Here is a 26,289-nt window from a genome sequence, read left to right as displayed (position 1 = left end):
TGGCCTGTGAGTAGCCAAAGTGCCCCTTGTCTGCCTCTTGTTAGAAGTGTGGGACAGATGGAGCAAATTCAAACAAAAACTTGAAATGTACATTTTGGTATTTTTCTTTATTTCATAATGAATGTTTCCTGGTAGGCTGAAATTCTTTAGTACCTTCTTAGCCTTTGTTATGATGTCCTATATTTAGATAGTCATTTCATGAAATTTCTAAGAAGTGTTTGAGGTTAGGTTTCTACCTTTCTATTTTCTACAGGTATGGTTTGTAGTTACATAGTGGGATTCCTACTTAATTTTTTGTTTTGTCTATGCTTGGGGGAATTGAAAGGAAGTATGAAAGTGCATTCTTTCCTAAATCATAAAAAGATACCACACAGTATCTTTTTATTCATTAGTATACTTTATACTTGTGTCACTTTATTCTTTTGCTTTGTTTACAGCAAAAATCTTGAAAATAATTTTCTGTGTCCTCTATCCCAATATCTTTCCTCCATCTCTGGCTTTTGCCTTTACCTCTCCGTAAGAACATACCAATCATGTTACTCAATCCAGATGCCATATTTCTTTCCTGTTGCCTGTCAGTGACTTTTACTCAATTGATCTCTGCTTTTTGAAGTGATTTATTTTCCTTCTTTCTGGTTTGTAGCTCTCTCAATTGTTTTCTTAACCTTTCTGGCTTTTCCTCTCAAGTTTTTTCTTTTTTGTAAATAAAAAATTTTTTTACAAATTTGTTCTAATTAGTTATACATGACAGTAGAATGCATTTTGACATGTCATACATAAATGGAGTGTAACTTATCATTCTTCTGGTTGTACATATTGTAGAGGTGTAATATCCAATTCATTTTTTCTACCCCTGTACGTCCTCCCCTCTGTCTAATCCAAAGTACTCTGTTCTTCCCTAGTCCTGGGTCCCCTCACCTCCCATTGTGAATTAGCATCTGCATTTGGCCCTTGGATTTTTGGGATTGGCTTGTTTCGTTTAGCATAATATTCTCCAGCTCCATCCATTTACTGACAAATGCCTTAATTTCTTTCTTTAATTCTGAGTAAAATTCCATTGTGTATAATACCACAATTTATTTATCCATTCATCTGCTGCTGTAAATGATGTGCCCTCATCACTGTAGTATGCTGATTTTAAATCCTTTGGGTATATACTGAGGAGTAGGATAGCTGGATCAAATGGTGGTTCCATTCAGAGTTTTCTAAGGAATCTCCGTACTGCTTTTCCAGAGTGGTTGCACCAATTTGTAGTCTCACCAGCAATGTATGAGCGTACCTTTTTCCCCACATCCTTGCCAACACTTGCTGTTGCTTGTATTCTTGATGATTGCCATTCTGAGTGGAGTGAGATGAAATTTTAGAGTAGTTTTGATTTGCATTTCTCTAATTACCAGATATGTTGAACATTTTTTCATATATTTGTTGACTGATTGTATTTCTTCCTCTGTGAAGTATCCGTTGAGTTCCTTAGCCCATTTATTGATTGGGTTATTTGTTTCTTTGGTGTTGAGTTTTTTTAAGTTCTGGAGATAAATGCTTTATCTGAGGTGCTGGTGATAAAGATTTTCTCCCATTCTTTAGGCTCTCTTCATGTTCTTGATTATTTTCTGGGTTTTTTTTTTTTTTGATACTTCGTTTTCTGACCTCTAAAAATTAAGAGTGTTGAAGTGTTCAGATTTTTAGATAATTCTTCTATTTCTCTTCCCTTTTGTGGGAATATCATTCAGTTTTCTAACTTAAAAAAATAAAAAATGTCTGTGATTCAACTCCCAAGTATATAAATTATTAACTTCAACTTCTTGCCTAAACTGAAGTTTCTTATGTTTACTTGGTTTGGTTGTCTATTGGGAATCTTCAGTTTAGGGTTTAAAATTGAACTCTTGATTTCCCCTGCCCCTGCCCCCAGGATTGAAACTAGGACTTCATGTGTGCTAAACAAGCATTCTACCACCGCACTATATCCCCCACCTTTTTTTATTTTGACACAGTGTCTCCTAAAGTGCCCACTGTAGCCACCAGCATGTGATCCTCCTGCCTTAGCCTTTGCAGTAGTTGGGGATTGCAGATGTGTCATTACACATGTCTCAGCCTGTCTTTTGGTATCACTAATTCTACAGTCTTTCCTACCTCTAAATGACAGTTTCTTCCTTTAAGTTGTTCGGCAGAAAAAACTTTGAGATCACCAGTTATTTCTCCCTATTTCATATTCAGTTCATCAGTGAATTCTGTTGGCTTTATATTCAGAATGGATCCAGAATCTAGGTACTCACACTTCTAACTTTCTTCACTGAAACCTTGGTCTTAATGGTTGGCATCTCACACCTGATCATTGTAGCATCCTCTAACTGGCTTTCCTGCTTCTGCCCTTTGGGTTTCCTTATAACCTATTTTTAAAAGAACACAAGCGATGAAGTAATTGAGTAATCCTTTGAAGAGTTAGATTTTGTCATTTTTGCACTTACCATGCTCTGCTATGTCTTCATTTTGTACAGAGAAGCTAAAATTCTTATGGTTTAGAAGACCTTACTCAATTTGACTTGATCTTTTTCTGAACTATTCTGCTGTTCTCTCTCCCCTTTGCTAAACTGGCAACACAGACCTATCCCCACACTATTCATATTATTATTTTAATACCTGAGGCATATTTCTACTTCAGCATCTTCTAACTAGAAAGCTATTCCTTACCTGGTTCAGGTTTTTTGTTTTGTTTTGCTGAAGTTAACTTCAGCAGTATCATCCCTGAGCTCCCTTTGGACCTATTCAGTGCCTTTTTAGGAGTTATAAAAGGATAGCTCTTTTTCTTGTGCAGTTTGGAGAACAGACAGTGGCCTGGATTTTAGTCTCCACATTCTTCCTGGTCAGAAGCTCTTGTACAATAAATAACCAGAACAATTATCCCTGACTTTCTCTAACCAGCCTATTTATAATTACAAAGTAATTCTTTTCCCTGTTCTGCACTCCCTTCACTATTATCTGGCATGCTGTATATTTCGTTTCACCATCATTAAAATGAAGCTTCATGGGAACGTTTTTAAAATTTAATTTTATTTTATGGAAAACATTAAACATGTATAGAAACAGCGAGAATAGCATGATAAATCCCTGTGTAGTTGTTACCAGCTTAAACAGTTCATAATTTTTCTTGTTTCATTGGTGCCCTACTCTCTTAACACCTCCTTTTGTTCAGGATTATTTTGAACCACAGATCAGAAATACTATGATTTCATCTCTAAATAATTTCAGCATGTATCTCTGAAATACAGGAATTCTTTATATTTGGAAAAACAGACACCATAACATTATTCTACCAAAAATATTTAAAAATTGTTCTTGATTTTCAAATATTAAGTATGATTTCAGTTTACCCAGTTCCCTTTACATTATTTTTGCAATTTGAATTAATCGAAATAAGGTCAGTATATTCAATCATTTGACATGTCACTTACGTTTATTTCAGTCTATGTAAAGCACCCCCCCTATATTTACATAAGAAATCAGGTCATGTGTCTGCAGTCTTTTGTTCTTGGTATCTACAATACTCTAGGACAGTGTATAATATGGTAGGGTAGGTGCTTAGGGGATATTTTTAAAGGAATTAATTTAAAGGTAAACAGTTTATGGTATTTTCAGGCTGAATTAAAATGTTAAATTTTGGAGAGCAGTTACCATCTCACTTTTTATTAGCTTGATAGAGTAATTTGGCCACAGCATTACTTGTTTTAGATAGTTGGGTAGTAGCAAAATGACAGTGTACTTCAGGCTGTAGAAAACTCTTTCAGAATAATTGCCATGTATACTAATAGTGTTTATCATTTGATATTACTTGCCCTTTAGACACTGTGTTTAAAGCTACATTGGTTTATTTTCACAGAAACCCTTCAGTGAAGGGTATATTCCCAGGGACGAAACTGAAGTTCAGAGAGGAAAGTGGTTACTGGATATTAATGTTTTTGTTAACAAACTGTGGACCTAGAGACACCTTTAAAATTATGTGTGTGTATAATTTTGATAGAAATGTTTTTTTAAATGTGACATGAATACCATTTTCCTCTGCCTAGAAAACCTTTGTTGGGTGTGTATCTTGCTTTTTTCTCTGGGCATTTACAAATGAATTTAAACTACGTTGGAAAAAAATTTTTTTTTTGAAAAAAATTTCAACAAAATACTTTTAATGCAAAATGGACTAGAAAATGTGAACAAGAAAAAGGGAAAATTTTCTGAAATAACTATTATTATTAGCATTTTGGTGTATTTTTGTGTGGGAGGGATATGAAGATAGCTTGGGACACAATCATACTACGTTTCACATGCTTATTTTCATATTGCGCTTTAACACTTTGAGGCCTCTGAGTTTTTCAGTGTTGTAACTTTTTTTTTTTTTTTGGTACAGGGATTTAACCCCAGGGATGCTTAATCATTGAACCACATCTCCTACCCTTTTTATGTTTTTTGTTTTGAGACAGGGTCTTGCTAGGTTGCTGAGACTGTCTTTGAACTTGTGATCCTCCTGCTTTACCCTCCCGAGCTAGTAGGTAGCTTCTTTTTTAACTCAGTATTTTTTAGACTTGTTTGATAGAAAGCATACTTTTTCCATGAAAATACCTATAAATTTCTCCTAAACCATGAAATTGAGATTGGCAACAGCTAAAATGTTTGTGAACATTCAATCATAATTGTAATATGTTAAAGTAACTATAAATCATAGCAGAAAGGATAGATAATTGAATAGTATTGAAGTGACTGAAGATACAGCATTCTAAAGAAAAATTAACTTTATATCAAATACTAAAATAAGATAAACAAGGAAACACTTCAAATAAATAACACTGGGGTTGTGGCTCAGTTGTAGAGTGCTCGCCTAGCTTGTGTGAGGCACTGGGTTCGATCCTCAGCATCACATAAAAATAAAATAAAGGTATTGTGTCCATCTACAACTAAAAATATTTTTTAAAAAAAAAGAATTTATATAAATCATGGACAGCACAACATTAAGACCTGAATAGGAGAGTAGGCAAAACTGAAGACATTTAAAAGGGCAAGATACAAATCTGAAGTGTTCATGTCTACTTTAGTAAACGTGTTTCTTTTTTTATTTTTGGTACTAGATATTGAACCCAGGGGCACTTTAACCACGGAGCCATATTCTCAACCTTTTAAATTTTGAGACAGGGTCTCGTAGCCTATGTTGCTAAGTCTGGCTATGAACTTGCAGTTCTCCTGCCTCAACCTCACAAGCTGCAGGGATTACAGTCTTGCTTTACTGTGCTGCCAACATGGTTTTTTTTTGAGAACCGGCGATTGAACTCAGGGGCAGGCATTCACCACTGAGCCACATCCCCAGCCCTACTTGTATTTTATTTAGAGACAGGTTCTCACTGAGTTGCTTATCACCTCACTTTTGCTGAAGCTGGCTTTGAACTTTTGGTTCTCCTGCCTCAGATTCCTGAGCTGCTGGGATTACAGGTGTGCTCCACTGATTCTTTTTATAATCTGAATTGCAGTGTTATTGAGCTCTTATTCTTACAATATGAAGTTCTTTGAACTGTAAATTGTAATCTTTTGGAAAAGTGATTTGATATCTATCACATTAAAATAAATATATTTGCCTTCTTAGACTGAGTGAAACTGATTTAAAGCTTATTGTAGAGAAAGATTGAACTGGCTTTTGTTGTGAACGCCTGTAATCCCAGCAACTAAGGAGGCTAAGGCAGGACAGTTCATAAGTTGGAGATCAGCCTGGACAATTTAGTTAGACCCTATCTTGAAATTAAAAAGGGCTCAGGAATATAGCTCAGTGGCAAAGTGTCCCTGGGTTCAACCCCTAGTACCCCTCCCACACAAATAAATAAATAAATAAATTGAAAAGGGGAGGGGAGGTATTTATATATAGTAGCCTTGGTTATATTTTTCAAACATGATAGTATCTAAAAAGATACAATCACTCCAAAATAGTAAATTGTATTGTATATATATAGCATACAATTTGATAAGAGTATATATCATTCCTACTTTTTTTGGGGGGGTGGTGAATAGGTGAGTTATCCATGAAGGAAAGAACTCTCATCAAAGGGAGGATCAGTAGAGGTTGGTTGACCTTCTGGAATGTTAGAAGAGAAAATGAAATTAATAGGTGTCCATATTTTTTTTTATTCTACTTAAAAAAATTACAAACTCTCTATAGTAGATATCTAGCTTATTGTAATATTGTGAAGATATTATCTTTTTTCCCTCATGTTTGTTCCTTAATGCCAACTTTATGATACAGAAATTAATTCTTTTAGAAGTGGTTGAACTGAGTTTGGCCTTTCTACTACCATCTAATCCAAATGTGAAGAGTTTTCTAGTGTTCTTGACTTAGAATTTTATGATCTCCTTTGTGTATGGTGTTAAAGTGATTTAAACAGTTCCAGTTGTTGAGAAATGTAATAAATTTAACTCCAAATGGTATGATTTTATTATTAACTATAATTATTTTACAACCTCATGTACCTCATCTTCTCAAAAAGATAGGTTGAAATTAGTAGTCTGGAGTGAAGTAGTATTAGTATTAGTGTCAGGAGGACTTAGACTTAGCATATGAGAGCAGCAAGTTTAATGTGATTTGGGGTTATGTTTGGAAGAATTTTTATGTGATCTAAATTCAGGCTTAAGAAAATATCTGAGTGTGATCAGATTTTTTGGCCAAAATTTCAAATGAAAATGATAACCTAGTTCTGGGATGAAAAAACATAGTGTTTGTGTGTGTGTATGTGTGTGTGTGTGTGATGTTTTGTGCTCTTGTTTCCTAAAGAATCATGGCATTGTTGTAGTTTTGCTTTTTCTTTTTAATATTTTTTTTTCTTCTGTTTTTAGAATCCAAGTTGTTATGGCACTGGCCACTTTTGAGAAATCAGATTATCAATTACTGAATTTTAGTTTGCCTTGTGTTGGTGGAAAAGGGAGATCAAGTACCCAAGAATAGGCAGTTTTTCTTTAAAAAAAAGAAAGAAAGAAAGAAAGAAAAGAAAACCTCTGATTTTTCTTTACTCTTCCTCATTTTATTCACAGCAGTAACCTTGAACATCAGTGCCTTTTAAATACATTGGTACCTAATGGGGAGAGTTTTAACCAGTAATTATTCATTTTGTACTTTTTAATTACTTTTATCAGATGAACAGATTAGAAGAAAGAAATCTCATATACTTTTTTATTTTAATTGGTTGATTAAATTGGTTTTGGAAGGAGTTGAGAAAAAGAAGTCAGAAGGAATATAATTTTTGATGGGATACCTGAGGGAGAAATGGTGAAACAAAACGGGACTTTCTGAGTACCATTTAGGATTTTAAGGACTTTGTTAATCTTCACAGCAACACTTCTAGAACACTAGTTTTGTCTCCATTTTTATTGTTGTTTTTGTTTTTTAAGAATTTGAGACACTGAGGAATTAAGTAGGTGCTTCAGTAGTTGTGGACTTGCTTTGTTCAGCATGAGAGTCCTGGAATCTTTGGAGGCATGTACAGTTTGATTTATTTGGACTGTTGGAGATGAAGGAATTATGTGCCAGGAGGAGCAAGAGTACAAAAAAGAATGGATTCTTGGGACTCTCTATGTAGTCGTTCTAATTGTAGATTGTTGATCAAGACATTTTTGAAAGATTAGCCCTGTTTTAGTCTGTTTTCTGTTGTTGTAACTGAATTCCACAGGCTGGTAATTTACAAAGAATCAAGAGGTTTATTTAGCTCACAGTTTGAAGGCTGGGAAGTTTAACAGCATGGTGTTGCCATCTGGTAAGAATTTTCTTGTTGTATCATAATATAACAGGGATATCACATGGTGAGACAGAATAAGCATGCTAGATTGGGTCTCTGTTCCCCTTCTTATAAAACCATTGATGCCAGCATGAGGGCCTCATCTTCTTGACCTCATTTAGTCCTAATTAGCTTACAAAGAGCCCCCCACCTCCAAATAATAATTGACCAAATAATAACTCCCAAATAATTTGGGAGTTACATTTTTACCACATGTACTTTTTAAAAACCATAGCAGGACCACAAGGCATCATTTACCTTCTAAGTTATTTCCTAGTACCTACAAACATGAGCAGATCTTTGTTGATTTTTTTTCCCTTCTCTCCTTCCTCCCCTTACCTCTCTCCACTTGCCTCTTCTGCCACACTCAAATTTCCTTTCTCTTTCATTCATTATCTTTTTTGTAAAGGGTATTGTCCCTACCATACCTCTTTCCCTTCTGTTTTCCTCATCTGTCACTTACATAGAAAACTTTAACCTCCTTCAGCTTGTTGTCATTTACTTCTAAATTTGTTCTTCCATTGTCTTTCTTTGGACTGATAAAGATGTTTTTCTCTCATTCATCAGAGTGTAAACTTTTCCCACTAGTCCTTTTCTCTGATTCTTTTATTCAGCAAATATTTCTGGAGTACCTGCTGGATACCAGGTTGTTCTAGATTTTGGTCTTTGAGCCACAAATAAAGGAGTCTTTGACATGTGGAACTTATAATAATAATGGAGAAGACAGTCAAAATGAATAGATATGTAAACTCAGATGGTGAAACATGTTTTAAAGGATAAAGTGTACTAAGGATCAGTAGGCAGTGATGGGAGTATATATTGTTTTGCATAAGGTGATTAGAGAAGATTTCTCAAAGGAGGTGATATTCGAGTTAAACCTAAATGAAGTGAGAGAGTGAGCTGTATGGATATTCAGGAGAAGAGTACTCCATGCAGAAGTGGGGATTAGTAAGTGCAAAAACCCTGAAATGGAACTATGTTCATTTGTGTTCATTTGGAAAGACCAGTGTGAGAATTATCAGCTTGATAGGAATTGAAGTCAGGGAAGTTGGCAAGGGAAGATCTTGTTACAGTATGGACTAGGATTTTGGACTTGAATCAAAATTTAAATGTGTTGGGAAAACTTCGGAGGGAGGATCTTGAACAGAAGAATGTAATGCAATCTGACAATATTTTAGAAGGATAACAGGGATAACTGAATAAACTATGTGGAGGGAGGAGTTGCAGTAGAGGAACCTGGGTTGCTAGGAGACTATTATAGTGTTCTCTTGATGAGAAACGATGGCGATTTGGAGTAGAGTATTAGCTGTGGAGATGGTAAATGGTCAGATAAGTGATGTTTTGAAGATAGAGCTAGTAGGATGTGTTGATTGCTTGGATGTAGGGAGCAATATGGGGAGAGGAGCTAAGAGGATATTTCTAGAGTTTTAGGCTTGAACAACTGGGTGAGTGGAATTCTATTTACTGGGAGTACCCGGGGAGGAACAGTTTATGGGACTAGGAGAATGGGAGAAATTGATATTTATTTTCATTATGTTAAAGTTTTAGGTACCTGTTTTACAGCCTAATTGAGATCAAACACTCTTCTGGAGATTGAGTGTGGGATTGAGAACATACATATTGAAGTCACCCAGGTATTGATGGGACTGGGTAGGATCACTAGGGATAAGTGAATGAACAATGGTAAAGAAGAGAAATGGGAGGACTTAACTGTTAGGTTCTTCAGTATGTAGACATCTGCAGAAGTGGTTCTTTCAAAGGATATTGAAAAGAATGACTAGTAAAATAGGAGGACGTGATAACCCAGAAACTGAGAAGAATGGAATTCAAGAAGGGGGAAGTTTGTCAGATACTGCTAGGACATGGAATAATTTAAAACCTGATAATTGATCTTTGGATTTGACTTGCTAATCCTGTTGATTCTGCTTTGATTAATATAGCTATAGAATTCATAGCATACATTTTGCACACCCTGCCAGCAAAAAAGTATTAGTCCTAGACTATTTTCCTCTTTTGAATTGTTCTTCTTTCTTTTCTTTTTAAATATGTTTTTAGATGTTGATAGACCTTTATTATTCATTTATTTATATGTGGTGCTGAGAAGCAAACCCAGTGTCTCATGCATGCTAGGCAAATGCTCTACCCCTGAGCCACAACCCCAGCCAGCCCTGGCTTGTTTTATTGCAATATAAAACACATGGGCATTGTAGAAAATTCAGAAAAAAAGTGTAAGATCGAACACCAATATTCCTTATCCACCTTACCTCTAGAGATAATCCCTGATAATAGCCTATTCCATTTTTTCCTGTGCATTTTTATGCATTTTTGTAATGCACATATTGTTTATGCTTTAATATAGAATAATAAGAATTGAGGTGAAAAATAAAGTTTGCTTTTTAAAATGAACATAGTAGATCAACTTAGGTAATACCAAAACATTTTCAAGAATGTGTGGCAGCATAGGTGAAATAGCCTAACTGGACTTCCTCTTCTGTGTCTACCCTAATTATATCTTAAATGAGTCCTGATTAGTTTTCGTGGAGTATGTTCTCCTAAGCTTTTAGTGCAGAGTGTGATAGTTAAAAGCATAGGCACTATTTTTTTTTTTAAGTAATTCATGCTTATAGCATGACATTTGGAAAATAGAAGTTGTATTCTTATCTTTTAGAGATAAGAATTGCTACTTACAATTAATGTTTTGATTTTCATCTATTTCCTGCCTTTTTCACTTATTTAAATGTACATACATGTGCATTTCATTTATTTATTTATCTCTAGAGGATCAGACTTGTTTTCTGGTCAGCATTTTTTTCACAATCCATTCTTCCCTCTGTTCTTTATAATTTATCTTGGTCAAAGTGTATGAGCAGTTCTGTGATTCTGTTTGTTGTCAAATTGCTCTTCAAAAAGATTGTACTATTTGAAAGTATATTTATAAAGAATTTTGTTTTCTTTAAATTTTAGGATAGACCACTATCTTGTTGAGCTCTTTTAAATGAAGTTCTACTTGGATACAAAGATGAGGACTAGATAACTTCTTGAGGTTCCTTCTAACCCCTAGGATGAAGATAATAACTAACATTTGTGTAGTGCTCTAAAGTTTACAGAGTGAGTTCTCATATATCATCTCACTTGACCCTCACAACAACCCTGTGAGGTAGGTAGGACAGGTATTGTTATCTTCATTTTAGTGATAAAGAAAACTAATAGGTTAAGTTACTTAAGTTTAAATGTTCCGATAGGGGCTTGAATCCAGATCTTTGATCAAATCACATTCTTTGGTCAGAATTTCATACACATGACATTCATAATTATTTACATATGTTGGCTGGTTAAATGAAATTTGTTCTATACCGAGAAAAACCGTAATGACAGTATATAGTATTAATATATCTAGTGTCCCTTTTCCATTCTTTCCTTCCTCTCATCTGTTAAATGGCTTTTGTCTTTTTCGATTAAGAAAAATAATTTAATTCTGTAGCTGTATTAAGCACCTACTTGTTTTCCCCACCATTTGGGGGAAGGGCAAATTTTTCATTTTTTTCCTTCTCTCTTTTGCTCTTTATCTTTTTCCTTTTTTTTTTTTTTTTTTGATGTCATTCAAAGTACATCTACATTGCTTACTCTCACATATATAGTAGCATAAAGTCTCTAAATAGTAGGATCCCAGTTAGAATATTTGGTCCTGACTTGAATCAAATGTACAAAAAGAACTTGAAGGTTCTTTTGTATCTTAAATAAAATGGGAATAATTAAGTATTCCAGGTATAGTTGCCTGTGATACTTTAGGGGGACAGCAATGATAAATGAGTTGAGGACAAATCAGGAATGATTACGCCTCTTTTTGACTAGTTACCTTATAAGGTAGAAGTTTGTCAAACTGAATTGATGTGGGAACTTAACAATGGCATTGTCACATATGTTAGAAATAGACCTAGACTTTCATGACTGTGTAATATTTCACATTAAAACTATTCAGTTTTTCTGTACTGCCTTTAAATATTTAAAACTCCCAGTACTTTTTATGATTAATTTTTTATTGTTGTTTTTGTTTTTCTCTAGTTGTTGGTCTTGACGATATTATGGATGAAGGAGTTGTTAAAGAAAGTGGCAATGATACCATTGATGAAGAAGAATTGATTTTACCTAACAGAAATTTGAGGGACAAAGTAGAAGAAAATTCAGTGAGATCACCAAGAAAATCACCTCGTTTAATGGCACAAGGTAATCCTTTCAAAGAGATCCAGCTAGAAGGTCAGATCTACAGGAATAGATATATTAGGTTGTAAACTTGCTGAGCAGAGATTTTTTTTTGATATTTGCTAGTATTAAATATTTTAATATTCAGATTATGAGATTATTATCAATTTGTTTTATAAAGTCTTCAGCTCCCACTATCCCACTACCCATTTGTCTATCCCTGGTAGACACTAGTATTAACTCAGTTGCTTGCTTATTTTTGATATTTACCTTTATATCTCTAAGTAATGTGCCGATATTGCTACTTTTTGATTATTCTGATTTAGGTATTTATTGCTTGACTTCCCACTCTGGATGATATTTTCTTTTCTTGTCCCTGTCACATAAAAGCACATTTTGTTATCCTTCCAATATATAATTTTGTGAGGTTATTATTTGTTACTGTGACTACATACTATTAAAAATGATACTTTTAGTAAATGATGGCTACCTTTCCTGTATAACTTTTGTCTTTTGGATTTGATTGTTTTCACTTTGCATTTACTTAGTTTACCTGTTGATGTTCTAGTGGTTATCCCTAACTAGTTTTGCCAATTGTCTGAATTTTTCTTAAAAGAATTTTGCATATAAGATGTTCTGTCATTTTCATTTTATTGAAAAACTATCCCTTGGTGCCTTCTGATCAGTGCCTTGATGAGTGACTACTGTTAACCTTGTAAGTCTGATAGCTGTAATTCAGGAGTTTTTTTTTTTTTTTAATTGTTCTTCTGAGGAGTCTATCCTTTGTTATAGTTCCTGTTTCTTTCTTTTTCATTGAGTGCCTTCATTTTGTGACACATCTTTTCCAGAAATTTTGTTAGAAAAGGGATCGTGGAGGCACACTTTTTAAACGTGTGTGTCTGCAATTCTGTTGAGTCTATTCTCACATTAGAATCAAGGTTTGGTTAGAACTAGAATTCAAGATTGGAAGTCAGTTTCTTTGGAAATTTAAAGGTGTTGCCCCTTTTCTTCTAACTTGAGAAGTTTGATTTTTTTTTTTTGAGATATATTGTCTGCTTTCTTCTGGAAGATTGTGGAATCTTCCTCTTTAATATTTCATGATATTTTTGGTGTGAGTGTATCATAATGTCCCTTGATGTAAGTATATTTTAAGTATTGAGCTAGGATTAACAGAGCTTTAGTCTAAAACTATTGGTTTTCAGTTCTGGGAAAATGTCTTGAGTTATTTCATTGTTAATTCTCTTGTTCTCTCTCAGTTCTTGCTTTCTGAAATTCCTAGTGTGCAAGTGTTAGATGATAGGGATTAGCTCTTTCATTTATGTTTGGTCTATTCCTCCTCTTTGCTTTTTTCCTTTACTTTCTGAAATTTTGTTTACTCAGACTTTTCTGTTTTGAACTTTTAAATTTCCAAATGTCCTTTAGTTTAGTTTTGAAATTGACCCTTTGGTAACATTCTATTCTTGATTTGTGGATATAATATCTTCTTTTATCTTTTCATAATTTTATTTTTCTCCATTTTGCATTTTAAAAGTATTGTGTACTTTGTGTTTCATGTTAGAGGCTTTCCTAGAATGGTAGACCCTTAACTGCTGCTCACATTTAAGGGTAGAGAACTAGAACTGTGTGGAACCTGTAAGAGTGAGGAGAATTGTGTGGTCATCCAGCTTTGCTGTTTTTTGACAGAATCCCTCATATCAAAATTTAGGTTATACCCCATAATAGCATATTACGGCAGTCCTTAAGGGATACTGTTTGGGGTGTCTCAGTTTTCAGTGTATACAAATTCACTTAGTCTCACAAATTTCACTTCATTGTCCACCACTTTCAAGTATGAGTGATGCTCCTTAGTAGAGAACACTTTTACTCTCTCAAGAGGATAAGCCACCAGTTTTGGGTTAGGTGTTGGATTTTGCCAAACCTGCCAGCTTAGTGTTTGTTTCATTGGGTCTCCTATGTCAGTTATTTTTCATTTTTGTGGTACTTGGGATTGAACCCAGGGGCACTCTATCCCAGAAATATATCCCCAGCTCTTTCTATTTTTTATTTTGAGGCAGCTTCCTGCTGAGTTTTGAGACTGGCCTCAAGTATGAGATCTTCCTGCTTTTCAGCTTCCTGAGTAGCTGGGATTACAGGTGTGCACCACCCAGTTACTTTTAAACATCTCTTGTTTGGCTTCCAGAATTTGTCACTGTTTTCTCCTCTCCTGTTTTTCCTTCTTTCTTGGATTCTTGTCTTTTCAAAAAAGATCCCTTTCTGTAGTGTAGTGTTGAGAAGTGAATAAACTTAGTTGCATGGATTCACCTCAGTTTTTCCTTTATTTGTAGTTTTGATCAGCTTTAAAATTAGTTATTTGGCATATGCATACTTGAGACTTTGAGAAATGAATAACATGAACAATGTAGAAAAATAATAGTTTTTGTCAGTAGAGTCAGTCTCCAAACTAAAAGTTTATATTTAGAGACAAAACGACTTTATCCTTTGTGTAACCATATACTTTCTATTAGAAAACAATACTTTATCGGTATAGCCTCACAGTTACTGTGCTGTTTGTTCTTTTATGATTTTAGTAACTACTTGGGTGTTAAAAGTTCATTTATTTCAAGGATGGATAAAGCGAGCTTCAGATTTTTAAAAAGTCATCTAAATTGTGGAATAAACTTCACTGAAATTTATTATTTTAAAAATGTATAGATTAGCCCATGATAAACTCATAATCCACTAGATAATTTTAAGAAGTTGTTGATTGCTTCCCTAATGTTTACATACATTGTCAAGTCATGGGGAATTAAGAAAGGGTCTCTAAGGAATGTACAGGAAGAATAAATGAGATTCTCAAACTATTGACCAGGAGGATGCCCAGACTGTGTGTACCATTGTAAAGATCAGAATAAAGCACAAGTAAAGAGAGGATTAAAAAAATAAAGAAAGAAAGAAAAAGAAGAACAGGTGGAAGGAGCAGAGTAGATACGTTTAAAATCTCATGTGAGACCATATTATTCTTACTGTTGTAATATGAAAAATTCTTATAAACATTCAAATTATGGTACTTAGGCAGGGGTGACCAGGCAGTAGGTCAGGATCCACTCACTGATAGCCTGCTAAACAAATTGCAGCTGTCATTCATCCTTTAGATCAAAACCAGCTCATTGAGCTGGGCGTGGTGGTGTGCACGTGTAATCCCAGTGACTCCAGAGGCTGAAGCAGGAGAATCTCAAGTTCGAGTTCAGCCTTAGCAGCTAAGTGAGGCCCCAAGCAAGTTTCCCCTCATATATAGAATCTGGTGGTGGGGTGGGGGGAAATGACATGAAAGTAACAGGGAGTCTGCTAGAGAAGAGAAAGGTGATTAAGGGGAGATGGGAGAGAGGAGAATAAAATAGGTCATGGGGTAAATATGATCAAAGTATGTTATTTGCATGTATGAATATGCTATAATGAAACCCATTCTATATAATAAAGATGTTTAATAAATAAAAAGGAAGGGTCCCTAAGATTAGGATGACTATATAATTTACTTTTCAAACCGGGACACTTTAGAGTGTACTCTTAATTTTATCAGGACTATAAGCATCATCTAAAATAGTTCCAGGTAAAAAAATATTTCCAGATAGTTCCCTCAAGATTCTCACAGTTTAATGATGAATGATATATTAGGGACGTTTTTGAGATATTGGAGTATAGGAGGCTTTTATGTTGAAAGGGAGCTTTAAAGAATGGTATTGTTCATTTGGAATTCATTTAGAAGTATAGGATATGCTGTCTTGGAAACAGCTTATATTTGAATTTTAATTTATGAGTTTTTCTATTTACCAAGTGAATTAGTTGTTTTCACTTCGTGTTTCTCCTTTTGGAGGATTTATCAGGATAGAAAAAGAGGAAAAACTCAGACTTTTCATATTTTCCTTATTTTCTCTTATGATACATTTATTTGGTTTAGATATTTTAAATTTTAATTTCTTTTTCTGGTAATCTGTGTATTGTAGTCTGGCATATTCTTCATTTCTTAGGAATAGTGTGAGTGCTAAAATTATGACGTAAATACTTTGAAAAAAGGAATTAAGAGATCTTTTGAGGTTTTATTTCAAACTCATGCAGATTCTATTTGTGATAGATGGTTTTAGTTTGGATTTTATTAGTGTTTGAACTTACTCAAAGAAATGTTTAGTGTTTAAAATGTATGATGATATTTCTTTGTGCATTAATGCAAAGGAAACTCATTTTTACTTCATACTTTTTATGGAAGAGAAACTTGATGAATACGTTTCTTATACTAGAGTCAGGCTGTATACTAGAGTCTTATACTAGAGTCAGGTTAGAGTGTTAGTCTGAGTTGTATAAAGGTTTTTTTTTTTTTTTTTTTTTTTTAATCCCACCGGAATTCAAAGAACTTTGAAAATAGAGTTAACGTTTATGTTAATGTATGTATGATCATTTTTATTGAAATGACCAAGTAAATTTTAGAGCTTGGAATAAAGAAGTGATATACTCTATAAATTGTACTGAGATAAAAACACATGGCAAAATAGCTAAGTTATTTTTTTTTTTCCTTGTGATAGAACAAATACGAAGTTTGCGACAGAGCACTATTGCCAAGCGTTCAAATGCAGCACCTTTAAGTAGCACAAAAAAAGCATCTGGGAAGACTGTATCTGCCCCTAAAGCAGGGGTGAAACAGCCAGAAAAGAGTCAGATTAAAGAAGAAGTTTGTACATCACTGAAACCTGAGTACCATAAGGAGAATAGAAGGAGCAGCAGACACATTGGACAAATTGAAGTGGTACCAGAAGTTTCAGTGTCTTCAGGTCATTCTTCAGTGTCATCTTGTCTTGAAATGAAGGATGAAGCTGGATTAGATTCCAAGCATAAATATAATAATCAGGGAGAAGCAAATGTGCCATCTCATGAATTAAATAGTCCACTTCTTTCAGAGACTTGTGTTAGTATTGAAGAAAAGAAAAATGAAGCTCTGATGGAAGGTAAAATTAAGACTGTTAGTAGCGCATTATTTAAGTTTTCAGGTAAAGATGATGATGAACAGATTGATTCCATTTCAGGTAAAATGGATGAGACTGTTGAAGAAAGGAGGGCAAAGGGAAAACTTGAACAAGAATCAAAGGAGATAGCAAAATTGTCTCACGAGGATGACCAAATTATTGAGGAACCTGAATCTTCTACTGATATATCTGGTGATGCTGCTTGTATAGATCCAAATAAGACAGAGAAGAACCGTGTAGATTTTCCTAGTTCAGTGGGTGAAGTGACTGAACGTAATTTGGCATTGAAGAATACCATGGATATTGTTGATGAAGCTGAGAACTCCATTCAGAGAACTAAAATGGAACCATTAGGTTCTTGTGAAGACACAGAGTCTAATGATTTACAGTTAAAGACCACTGAGTTTAATAAATCAAATTTAGAGGTGGTTGATACTAATGCTTTTGAACCAGAAACTAATATTTTAGAAAATGCTATTTGTGATGTGCCTGACCAAAATTCAAAGCAGTTGGATATTATGGAAAGTATTAAAATGGAGTCTCATGAAACAGTAAACCTTCAGAATGATAGAAGCAGTCATTCAAGTGGTGGTTCTTGCTTAGAGTCAAAAAACATAAAATCCAAACACATAAAATCTGTAACTCTTTCCAAGCAAAACACGATCACAGATACTCCAAGGAAAACTGTTGCAGCAAAGCATGAAGTAATGCACAATAAAACTAAAGTTAATGTCAAAAGTGTGAAACGAAATGCTGATGAACCAGAATCTCAGCAAAATTTTCCTAGACCAGTGAAAGTGAGAAAAAAACAAATTGATAAGGATTCAAAAACTCAAAGTTATAATTCTGGGGTTAAATCTATGAAAAGCCAAGCTCATTCTGTATTGAAAAAAACATCACAGGATCAAAATTTAGTGCAAACTTCCAAATCTTTAACTCATTCTTTGAGTGATAAGCCTCTTCATAGTCACCCTAGTTGCTCTAAGGAACCCCATCATTCTGCACAAACTGGACACTTAGTACATTCCAGCCAGAAACAGTGCCATAAGCCTCAACAGCAGGCACCAGGAGTGAAAATCACTAGTCATGTGAAAGAGGAGCTTGAACATCCAGGCCTTGAGCATTCTAAGGAGGAGGATAAACTGAAAATAAAAAAACCTGAGAAAAACCTGCAGCCCCGCCAAAGAAGAAGCAGCAGAAGTTTTTCTTTGGATGAACCACCATTATTCATTCCAGACAACATAGCTACCATAAAAAAAGAAGGCTCAGATCATAATTCTTCATTTGAAAGCAAATATGTGTGGACTCCCAGCAAGCAGTGTGGGTTTTGCAAAAAACCACATGGCAACAGGTGTGTGTGTGTGTGTATGAGTGATGTATACATTGAAGAGAATTTGGTTTTGTGGGGGTGGGATTAGTGTGAGAATTTTTTTACACACAGAAATTATTTAATATACAAAGACTTTTGCAAAAACAAAAAAAACCTCATCAATCCTGGATAAATGATAGATGGAGCCACTGAAATTACAAATATATCATCCTAGAACATTTTTAAAAGCATAGTCTGACTAATAGCTGATATAGAAGAAATGTTATGTTGTAACCAGTTAGAGAGAGTGTTATTTAGTAATCACATCTGAAAAAGACACTGAAAACTTTTGACTTACCAGAAAATTGTTATGCTGCCATGGGACTGTAAGTTATATATCATTTTATTTGGCTTGAGAAGAACTAGTAATAAAGTATGAAGGTCATAATGGAAATTTAATTTTCCTTTGAAGTTTTTTTTTTTAAATAATGCACATTAAAGACAATAGTATCACCTCAAAATTATCAAACTTGACTTTGGAATGAAATTTGATAGCTGAAACAACTGTTAAGTTACACAGTGAATTTTGTATGTAACATGAAATAGAGTGAAAACATGTATCTCTTTTTGGAATGTTGTGATTCCAATAATTTTTTGTGAGTTCTAGTCTTTTAAAATTTTAGTATATTTAGCATTACTTTTCATTATTACTTTGAAGAATTCCATCAATAGTTTTACGATACTGCCTCCCCACCCCAACATATTTTTTATTTACTGGCATTTTTAAGAAAAGGAAAACAAGATGACGTGGAGTTTGCAGCTACAAGATTATCCTGATCAAGTGGAACTTCTGTCAACACTGATATGATAAAAAGAAATTACAACTTGTTCATTATTATGTTATCTTTATTCGTGAAAGTTAATATTAGGGTGACTTTTCCCAGTACTGTCAGACTACATAAAAATGAAACTCTAAATTTGGAGAGGGACAATTTTAGTAAAATATGTTGTAATACATTATTTTGATGGGGAGGGGTTGCTAGAAGAGTGGAAGAGGGGAGGTGTTGGGGCTGTTCTCAAAAAAAATAAGTTTTATGTCAAAGAGTTTCTTCATTTGTGATCAGTACAAGGCCTGTTCTTAGGGTCTATCTGGTACTATTTCATAACAAAATGTATTCCAGTTTTTCCACTTGTTATTTGTTTGAATACAGTGCTACTACATTTTCCCCTATTTTTATGGACTTTATGAGTTTTTATGTAAAATACCTTATTCTGATATTTCAAAATGAGCCTGTGGTTTTAGACCTAAGAATTAAGAGTTAGATGGTGCTTTTAAGTAGCCTTTTAATAAAAGCCAGCCCTTTGTGTCTGCTAAAATCTTCTAAAAATCATTCCCTTGGCATATGGTCAAAGAAATGGAATAGAGGCCTTAAGTGAAACATGGGCATAGAGTTAGCTGTGCTTAAGAACATTATAATATAGCTTTTTAATAGCTAAACTTTTTTCCAATGACCTAGTCTTCAAGCCTTTGTCTATGCTTTTCAATACTTCATCAGCATCAACAGTTATTTTCATAAAATGAACATAAGTGTTCCATTAAAAAAATTTTTTTTAACCTAATGCCATCTTTGGGATCTACTCTGGAGTATCTTTCCTCCAGTCTGAAAATGATTTAGAAATGTTAGATGTATAGGAATTTTGGGTTCACCTTGTGTAAATGACCTAGATAATATATAAAAACATTGGAGTCAATCAGTTTTGGAAGGAGCTTTTCAGAATTCATCAGTCTTGTGAATAAAGAAGACTAAGTGATTGTTTTTTTCTTTACATATCAACTAACCTTCTCTGCTTTGTTATATTGTGCTTGCATATGTTGAATTTACTCAATGTACATTTCACACAGTAATTTTCCTATTTTAATCCACATGTAAGAATATGAATTTATTTAGGAAAAATATATGGAAATAATTTTAATCCTTTTTGATTTCATGTACTAGCCGCACTGAAAGCTATTTGTTAATGACAGATCTGACATTTTTTAGTCCTTGTGACAACTTTGGTTCTGTAAAGACCATTTTTAACTTGAGCATTTTATACACATTACATTTGGTGTTAACCCCCATGTATGTGCATCCAGTTGGAAATTATATTTTGTAGTAGATATTCATGGCATAGTCAGATGTGAGAAGCAACTTCTACATATATCCTAAAGACAGTAGGTATTGACTCTTTAAGATGCCGTGTAAGGGTTTTTGCTTCTATCTTCCTAATTTAGCCATATACCAAACAAATGTTGTTTTAAAAATGATTTTAATCCTTCATTTTTCAATAAATGCAACTTTTGAACTTCCTTTCAACATCAGCTAATTGGCATTTTGAAAGAACGAAGTCTTGAATGCCTCGTGGTTTCTATTTCCTCAATTCTCCAAAGATGCTTGATCTTTAATTTGCATTGTACTTTCATGGCTCTAGTTGTAGATTAGTATATTGGATAAGGTTTTTAAAAATGAACAAAAAATTTCTTGGGAAAATGTATTCATAGCTTTACATTCAAACAAGAAAACTTCTGAGAAGGAAATTCTTTTCTAGGACAAATTATTTTCAGAATTTTATAGACAAATATTTATAGACATATTTTCCCCTACAGATTAGATTGTTAATAAATGATTTAATGTTTATGTGGAAGAGAATTCTTTTATCTTAGAAGAATGAGTGCGTATGTAGTCCACAGTAACATGGTGTAGGCTGACAGTTAAAACACTAATCAGAACCAAAGGCCCATCTTGTAACAACTACAGTGTTAGTGGATTTGTGACGTAAATTTGTTAAGAGTAGGAATTCTCATTGTTGCTTCTGTAGTTTACTTTGAAGAAATCTGAAAAATTTCTAAGAATGTGTTTTGGCTCATGCCAAAATGATTATTATAATTTTAAGTCAGTGTTTAATGATCTTAGAGTAGACCTAATTTAGTTTTTTATTTTTAATTTTTATATGAACAATAACACTACAAGACAGGTATTGCTGTGCTCTTCCAGTTAACTAATTCATCCTGATTTGGTTCAGTTAACTTATCCAGAGCTAAATCTTACACAGTGATTTTATAGTCAATGTTGATTACTGTAGCATCTGTGGTACATACAGTATTTTCCTTAATTTCTCTTATGAGTAATCAGAAATATAGGGACAGGCAGAAAATGAGAGAGTAATTATTATCTCCTCCCCCTGCTGCTATACTGTATACCCCTACTGTGTCCCTTCCCAGTTTCTCATGTTTTTAAAATACAGTAACCCAAAAAGGGACAAAAATAAACTCCTTGCTTTGTGTGTGTGTGTGTGTGTGTGTGTGTGTGTGTGAGAGAGAGAGAGAGAGAGAGAGATCCAGTTTTAAAAGTATAGGTTAAAAAGTTAATGGTACTTCTAAGTTTTAGATTTTAAAATAATATTTACATTTTTGGACAATTAGTTCCTATTTTCCCCTGTGGAAATTATTTTACCAATATCATTTCTCAGAATTTTTTTTTTTTTACTGCAGTTTTTTAACATAAAACCTAAACTATTAAGACATCATCTGTAGATGGCACTAGAGATTAGCCTTTCAGAGTCTCTTAAGTTTGAGACATTTCCAACATAAATTTAAAATAAGGCACAATGAAATAATTACTTCAAAAATTTTATGATCGTAACCTATTCTTCCCTGGTTAAATTAAATAAAAATTTGAAAATATTACATGTTTTATCATTGGACATTTAGAATAGGGTTTGGTACAAAAACAGTCCAGGTTTTAAGCTGTGCCTTACCGAAAATATTTCAGACTTGGTTTGAGGAAAAAAAAAAAAAAGCTTTGATTGTGGAAGTAGAGGGACATCACCATGAGCTTTCCTTAAGTGTTTCAAATCTGTTCATATTAGTTACTTTCAGAAATAATTCTTTAACTTTGCAACCTGAAATGCAGACATATTAAAGCACCTGTATTATTCAAACCTTTTTTTGCCTTTAGCTTTTTCATTGAAACATTTTGAAGCATCAGGGATTTCAAATCTAGACATCTAGAGATCTTCTATTTCTGCCTTAGAAGCAAATATTCTATTGTTTGAATTTTTTTTCTTGGCTTGTGAATCCAGAACATTGTGTGTTTTATTTTTCAAACCAAATGCATCCTTGAGAAGATGAGGACTTGCCTGATAAAAGTAGCATGGCCATAACCAATGAAGGTTATGAATGATTAATGTAGATATGAAAAAGTCAAGGCACAGGGTAGTTGGGAAAGGCACATGAGTAAGGAGAGAAGTAAGGAATGAAGTATTAATGGTATGACTTTAAGAACACCTTGTAAGGATGTATAGTTAATGTTTTAATTTTTGTAGTTCCAGTGTTAAAACATGACCTCCATTATATTTAGAGAAAGCTGACTCTACAACCCAGTGTATTGCCTTTACAGTTCCATCTTCCTATTGGACTACAAGTCTGCCCTTATTTGCCTCTCATGACAGGGAATTGAACACAAGCACTCTACTACTGAGCTACATCCGCAGCCCTTTCAAAAAACTTTTTAAGACAGGTTCTCCCAAAGTTGCCTAGGCTGGCACCAAACCTGTGATCCTCCTGCTTGTCAACTTCTCAAGTTACTGGAATCACAGGTGTGCCCTGCTATGCCCTGCAGACTACAAGTTTTAAAAGGAGTTTGTCACTTCGTAATTCCAGTGTTGTCAAAATCAGTAGATAAGTCCTTAAATGATTAAAGAAGATAGAACTAAGTCTTTGAAACATACCATGAATTGCTGGTGTGAAGGAGGAGGAAGGAAAATATTAAAACAATGAATATTTGAAGTGAGCTTTGTAGTTTTCTTAACAATAGATTAAAAAGTATGTAAGCGATAATTTCTCCCTTACATTGCTGTTTATATCTGATTTGCCATTTTATTCTAAATTATTTAAAAATTATAATTGAAGAAGAAAAGCATATTTTGGAATGATGAATCTGCTGTCCTTGGACCTACTGGTTAGTGATTTATTGGTTAGTGCATTTACTGCTAAAGTGCAGTAAAGAGAAAAACGTAACAGAATAATTAAGATCCAGCCTAAATGCTGTTACCTTCATATCAAGGTTGCATATTGATTTTTGGGGAAAAAAAGTTTTTTATCTAAAAACTTGGGCATTAGTAAGAATGTCTTTCTCACCCAAAAATGCATAAAAAGATTTTTTTCAGCTGAATCTGAAAAAATGAAAGAATATTTTGAGTTTAATGATAAAGTGGCTCCACTGTGTTAGTTTTTACTTACATTTTTGTTGCTTTTGTTTTTCTTTTCACTTAAATAACTTGTTGGATAAACAGTTCGTCCACAATTTTATGCATGATTTCAAAGACTAGCTGTAACTTGAATGGATTATGATCAAATTATCACAGATATCACTTTCCTCTGGGGAAATTCATTGTTTATTCTATGTGGCAATCTATAGGGACAGATCTATTGTCCTTTGTTTTTATTCGTGATGGTATGTTGTTTGTGTCCTCCCCACTCCAGTATTTTCTTATTCATGCCAGAGAGGAAATACATTTGAAGTTTTAAAAGTTCCATTTTCATGGAATGTTCTTTTCTTTGAAAATTTACTCCATGTTGAACTAATGGAATGAGTAAAGATAAAACAAATATCAGAAAATCAAATATTGAACATTAAATTTAGTCTCACTTTTGACATTGTTTTTTTAAAAATCACAATTTTTGTTGTTTTGCTTTTTTTTTTTTCCAGGTTTATGGTTGGCTGTGGGAGATGTGATGACTGGTTTCATGGTGATTGTGTTGGGTTAAGTCTTTCTCAAGCACAACAGATGGGAGAGGAAGACAAAGAATATGTGTGTGTAAAATGTTGTGCTGAAGAAGATAAAAAGACTGAGGTATTAGACCCAGATATTTTGGAAAACCAAACTACAGTGGAAGTCCATAGTGAAAATAAAACAATGGAATGTGAAAAACTTGGGTTATCAAAGCACATGACAACAAATGACAAAACCAAATATGTAGATGACACAGTGAAGCACAAGGTCAAAATTTTAAAACGGGTGAGCTTTTCATTAGTACATTTTGTTATTTAAGAATTTTATGTGAACCAACCACGAGAATTGTGAAAGTTCTAGGTTTGAGTTGTTCTGGTGTACACTTTTAAATTTATTTTCTTAAATATGAAATTTTATTTAAAAATTTTTGGGTAATCTTAAGTGAAACCAGATAGTGACATCATCAGAATATGCAGGCCTTGTTTCTCATGGTCCTTGGTGTTATTTCTGCAGAGGCTGTGGTTTTTTTAGGCTTTTTCGGAGCCTTTCAAGTTTGAATAAGACTTGGTGAAATATTTACTTGATAAATTTTGAGATCATAAAACCTCTTTTCTCTGATTAAGTAAAAAAAATTTGAGAACTTTACTATGTGCTTTATAATTTGACATTTAGAATTGAATAGAATTTTCTGTATTAGGATGTAATCTTGTGGATTGTAAACATAAATTGTGCTTGATAAATTCAAAAAAAGCTTTTTAGATCACAACTTTCAATTCTTTAAGCATTTGGCATTATTTTTTCAAGTTGGAAGATTTTTTTTTTCTATTTTTCCTATAAGGAAAAAATTACATTTAAAGTAACTTTTAATTTTCATCCCCCTCCCCCCATATTTGCTTGGAACTCTTACCTGATTATTTTTCTCCTAATAAGTTGTCAGTTTTCCCTGGTCTTATATGTTTAAATATATTCTAAAGTGTCTTTTTTCTTTCTTTGTTTTATTTTTTGTTCTTTGGTTTTTGGTACTGGGCATTAAATGGGGGTGGAGGGGCGTGCTTTACTTTCTATTTTTTATTTTGAGATAGATTCTCACTAAGTTTCTTGGGCCTTGCTAAGTTGCTGAAGCTGAACTTGAACCTGATATTCTCTGTCTCAGTCTCTTGAGTTGTTAAACCTTCTGAAATAGTTTTCAAGTAGAAATTTCAAGGAGAAATATAAAGTACACAATATTTTATCTGATTGAATTTTCTTGTCTTTTCATTACCTTTGATTTTTTAAATCCTTGATTTTTTTAATAGAATACTGCTAAGAAGGAAACAGTAGCAACAAATGTATAAGAATAGGCAAGTATAATAGTCCAAAAGATAGCATAAATTTTAGAGTTGGAAGGAACCTAGGTATTTTTTAGCCTAACCATTCTGCTTTGTTAATATACTTTATAATTCTAAGAAGTGAAGATCTAATTACTATTTGAAAAGCATTGCTAGGGAATACATCTTCATTTTTAAACAGTTGCGATTGTTAGAAAGTTCTTCAGTTTGAGCTGAAATTTGCATCCCTGAAAACCAGGATTCTAAAACCTTCCTGTTAAAGCTAATCTTTCTACAATATGATAGGGAAGATAATTCAGATTCAAGTGCAGGGGTGTGTTTTCTCCAGAATCTTCCCCAGTATTTATAAACCTAGTTCTTTCAGACACTACTTAGTGACAAATCCGTATTAAGTTCCAGTTTGTCAAAACCTTGCAGAATCCAGCATTTTCTGTTTGACTTTTTGAAAACAAGATTCTGTCCTTATATTTACTATTTGTTAATTTGATCAGTATCAAAATAATTGATAATGTAGAACTGGGAGCTCCATTAAGAACAGTTCCATAGCATGTCTTTGGAAAGTTTTTTATCTTAATTATCACCTCTTGTCTATAGCTTCTTGGTCATTTAGAACTATAGCTCATTGTATTGTCATTAGCTTAGTTGTCTTTATCTTGTTTAAGAAGACATTAGAAAACATTAACATTGTTATTTCTATCTGTGTCTGTCAAGGAACTGAGGTTAGCCTGATTTTGTAAACATACAAACCATCCAAGTGATCATTGATTTCTTTTTTTTTTTTTTTTTTTTTTTTTGGTGATGGTGACCTATTGAATCTTTGAAACTGTCTGATGTTAACGTTTATGTCTGCTTTTCAGACATCATTTCCTATCCCTAGATTTTTATGTTGAGCCATT

At 33.6% G+C, this 26,289-nt stretch overlaps 1 protein-coding gene across 6 annotated transcripts in view; it reads left to right on the top strand.

Annotated features, from left to right (window-relative positions):
- The window catches only part of Phf3 (PHD finger protein 3), an 85,421-nt gene that overhangs the window by 34,881 nt on the left and 24,251 nt on the right, over positions 1–26,289 (top strand). For 3 of the 6 annotated variants that reach the window (XM_047558046.1, XM_047558050.1, XM_047558047.1), the window contains 3 exons: positions 11,853–12,014; positions 16,544–18,332; positions 24,041–24,350. In XM_047558046.1, coding sequence (XP_047414002.1) covers positions 11,853–12,014; positions 16,544–18,332; positions 24,041–24,350 — 2,261 coding nt within the window. Of the gene's footprint in view, positions 1–10,927; positions 10,948–11,852; positions 12,015–16,543; positions 18,333–24,040; positions 24,351–26,289 lie in introns of those variants that run through there. The other 3 variants (XM_047558051.1, XM_047558049.1, XM_047558052.1) reach the window with 3 other exon arrangements.

Source organism: Sciurus carolinensis, chromosome 7, assembly GCF_902686445.1.
Source record: "Sciurus carolinensis chromosome 7, mSciCar1.2, whole genome shotgun sequence".
NCBI lineage: Eukaryota > Metazoa > Chordata > Mammalia > Rodentia > Sciuridae > Sciurus > Sciurus carolinensis.
The sequence above is the reverse complement of the archived record's forward strand: the minus strand, read 5'-3'. Positions and strand labels throughout refer to the sequence as shown.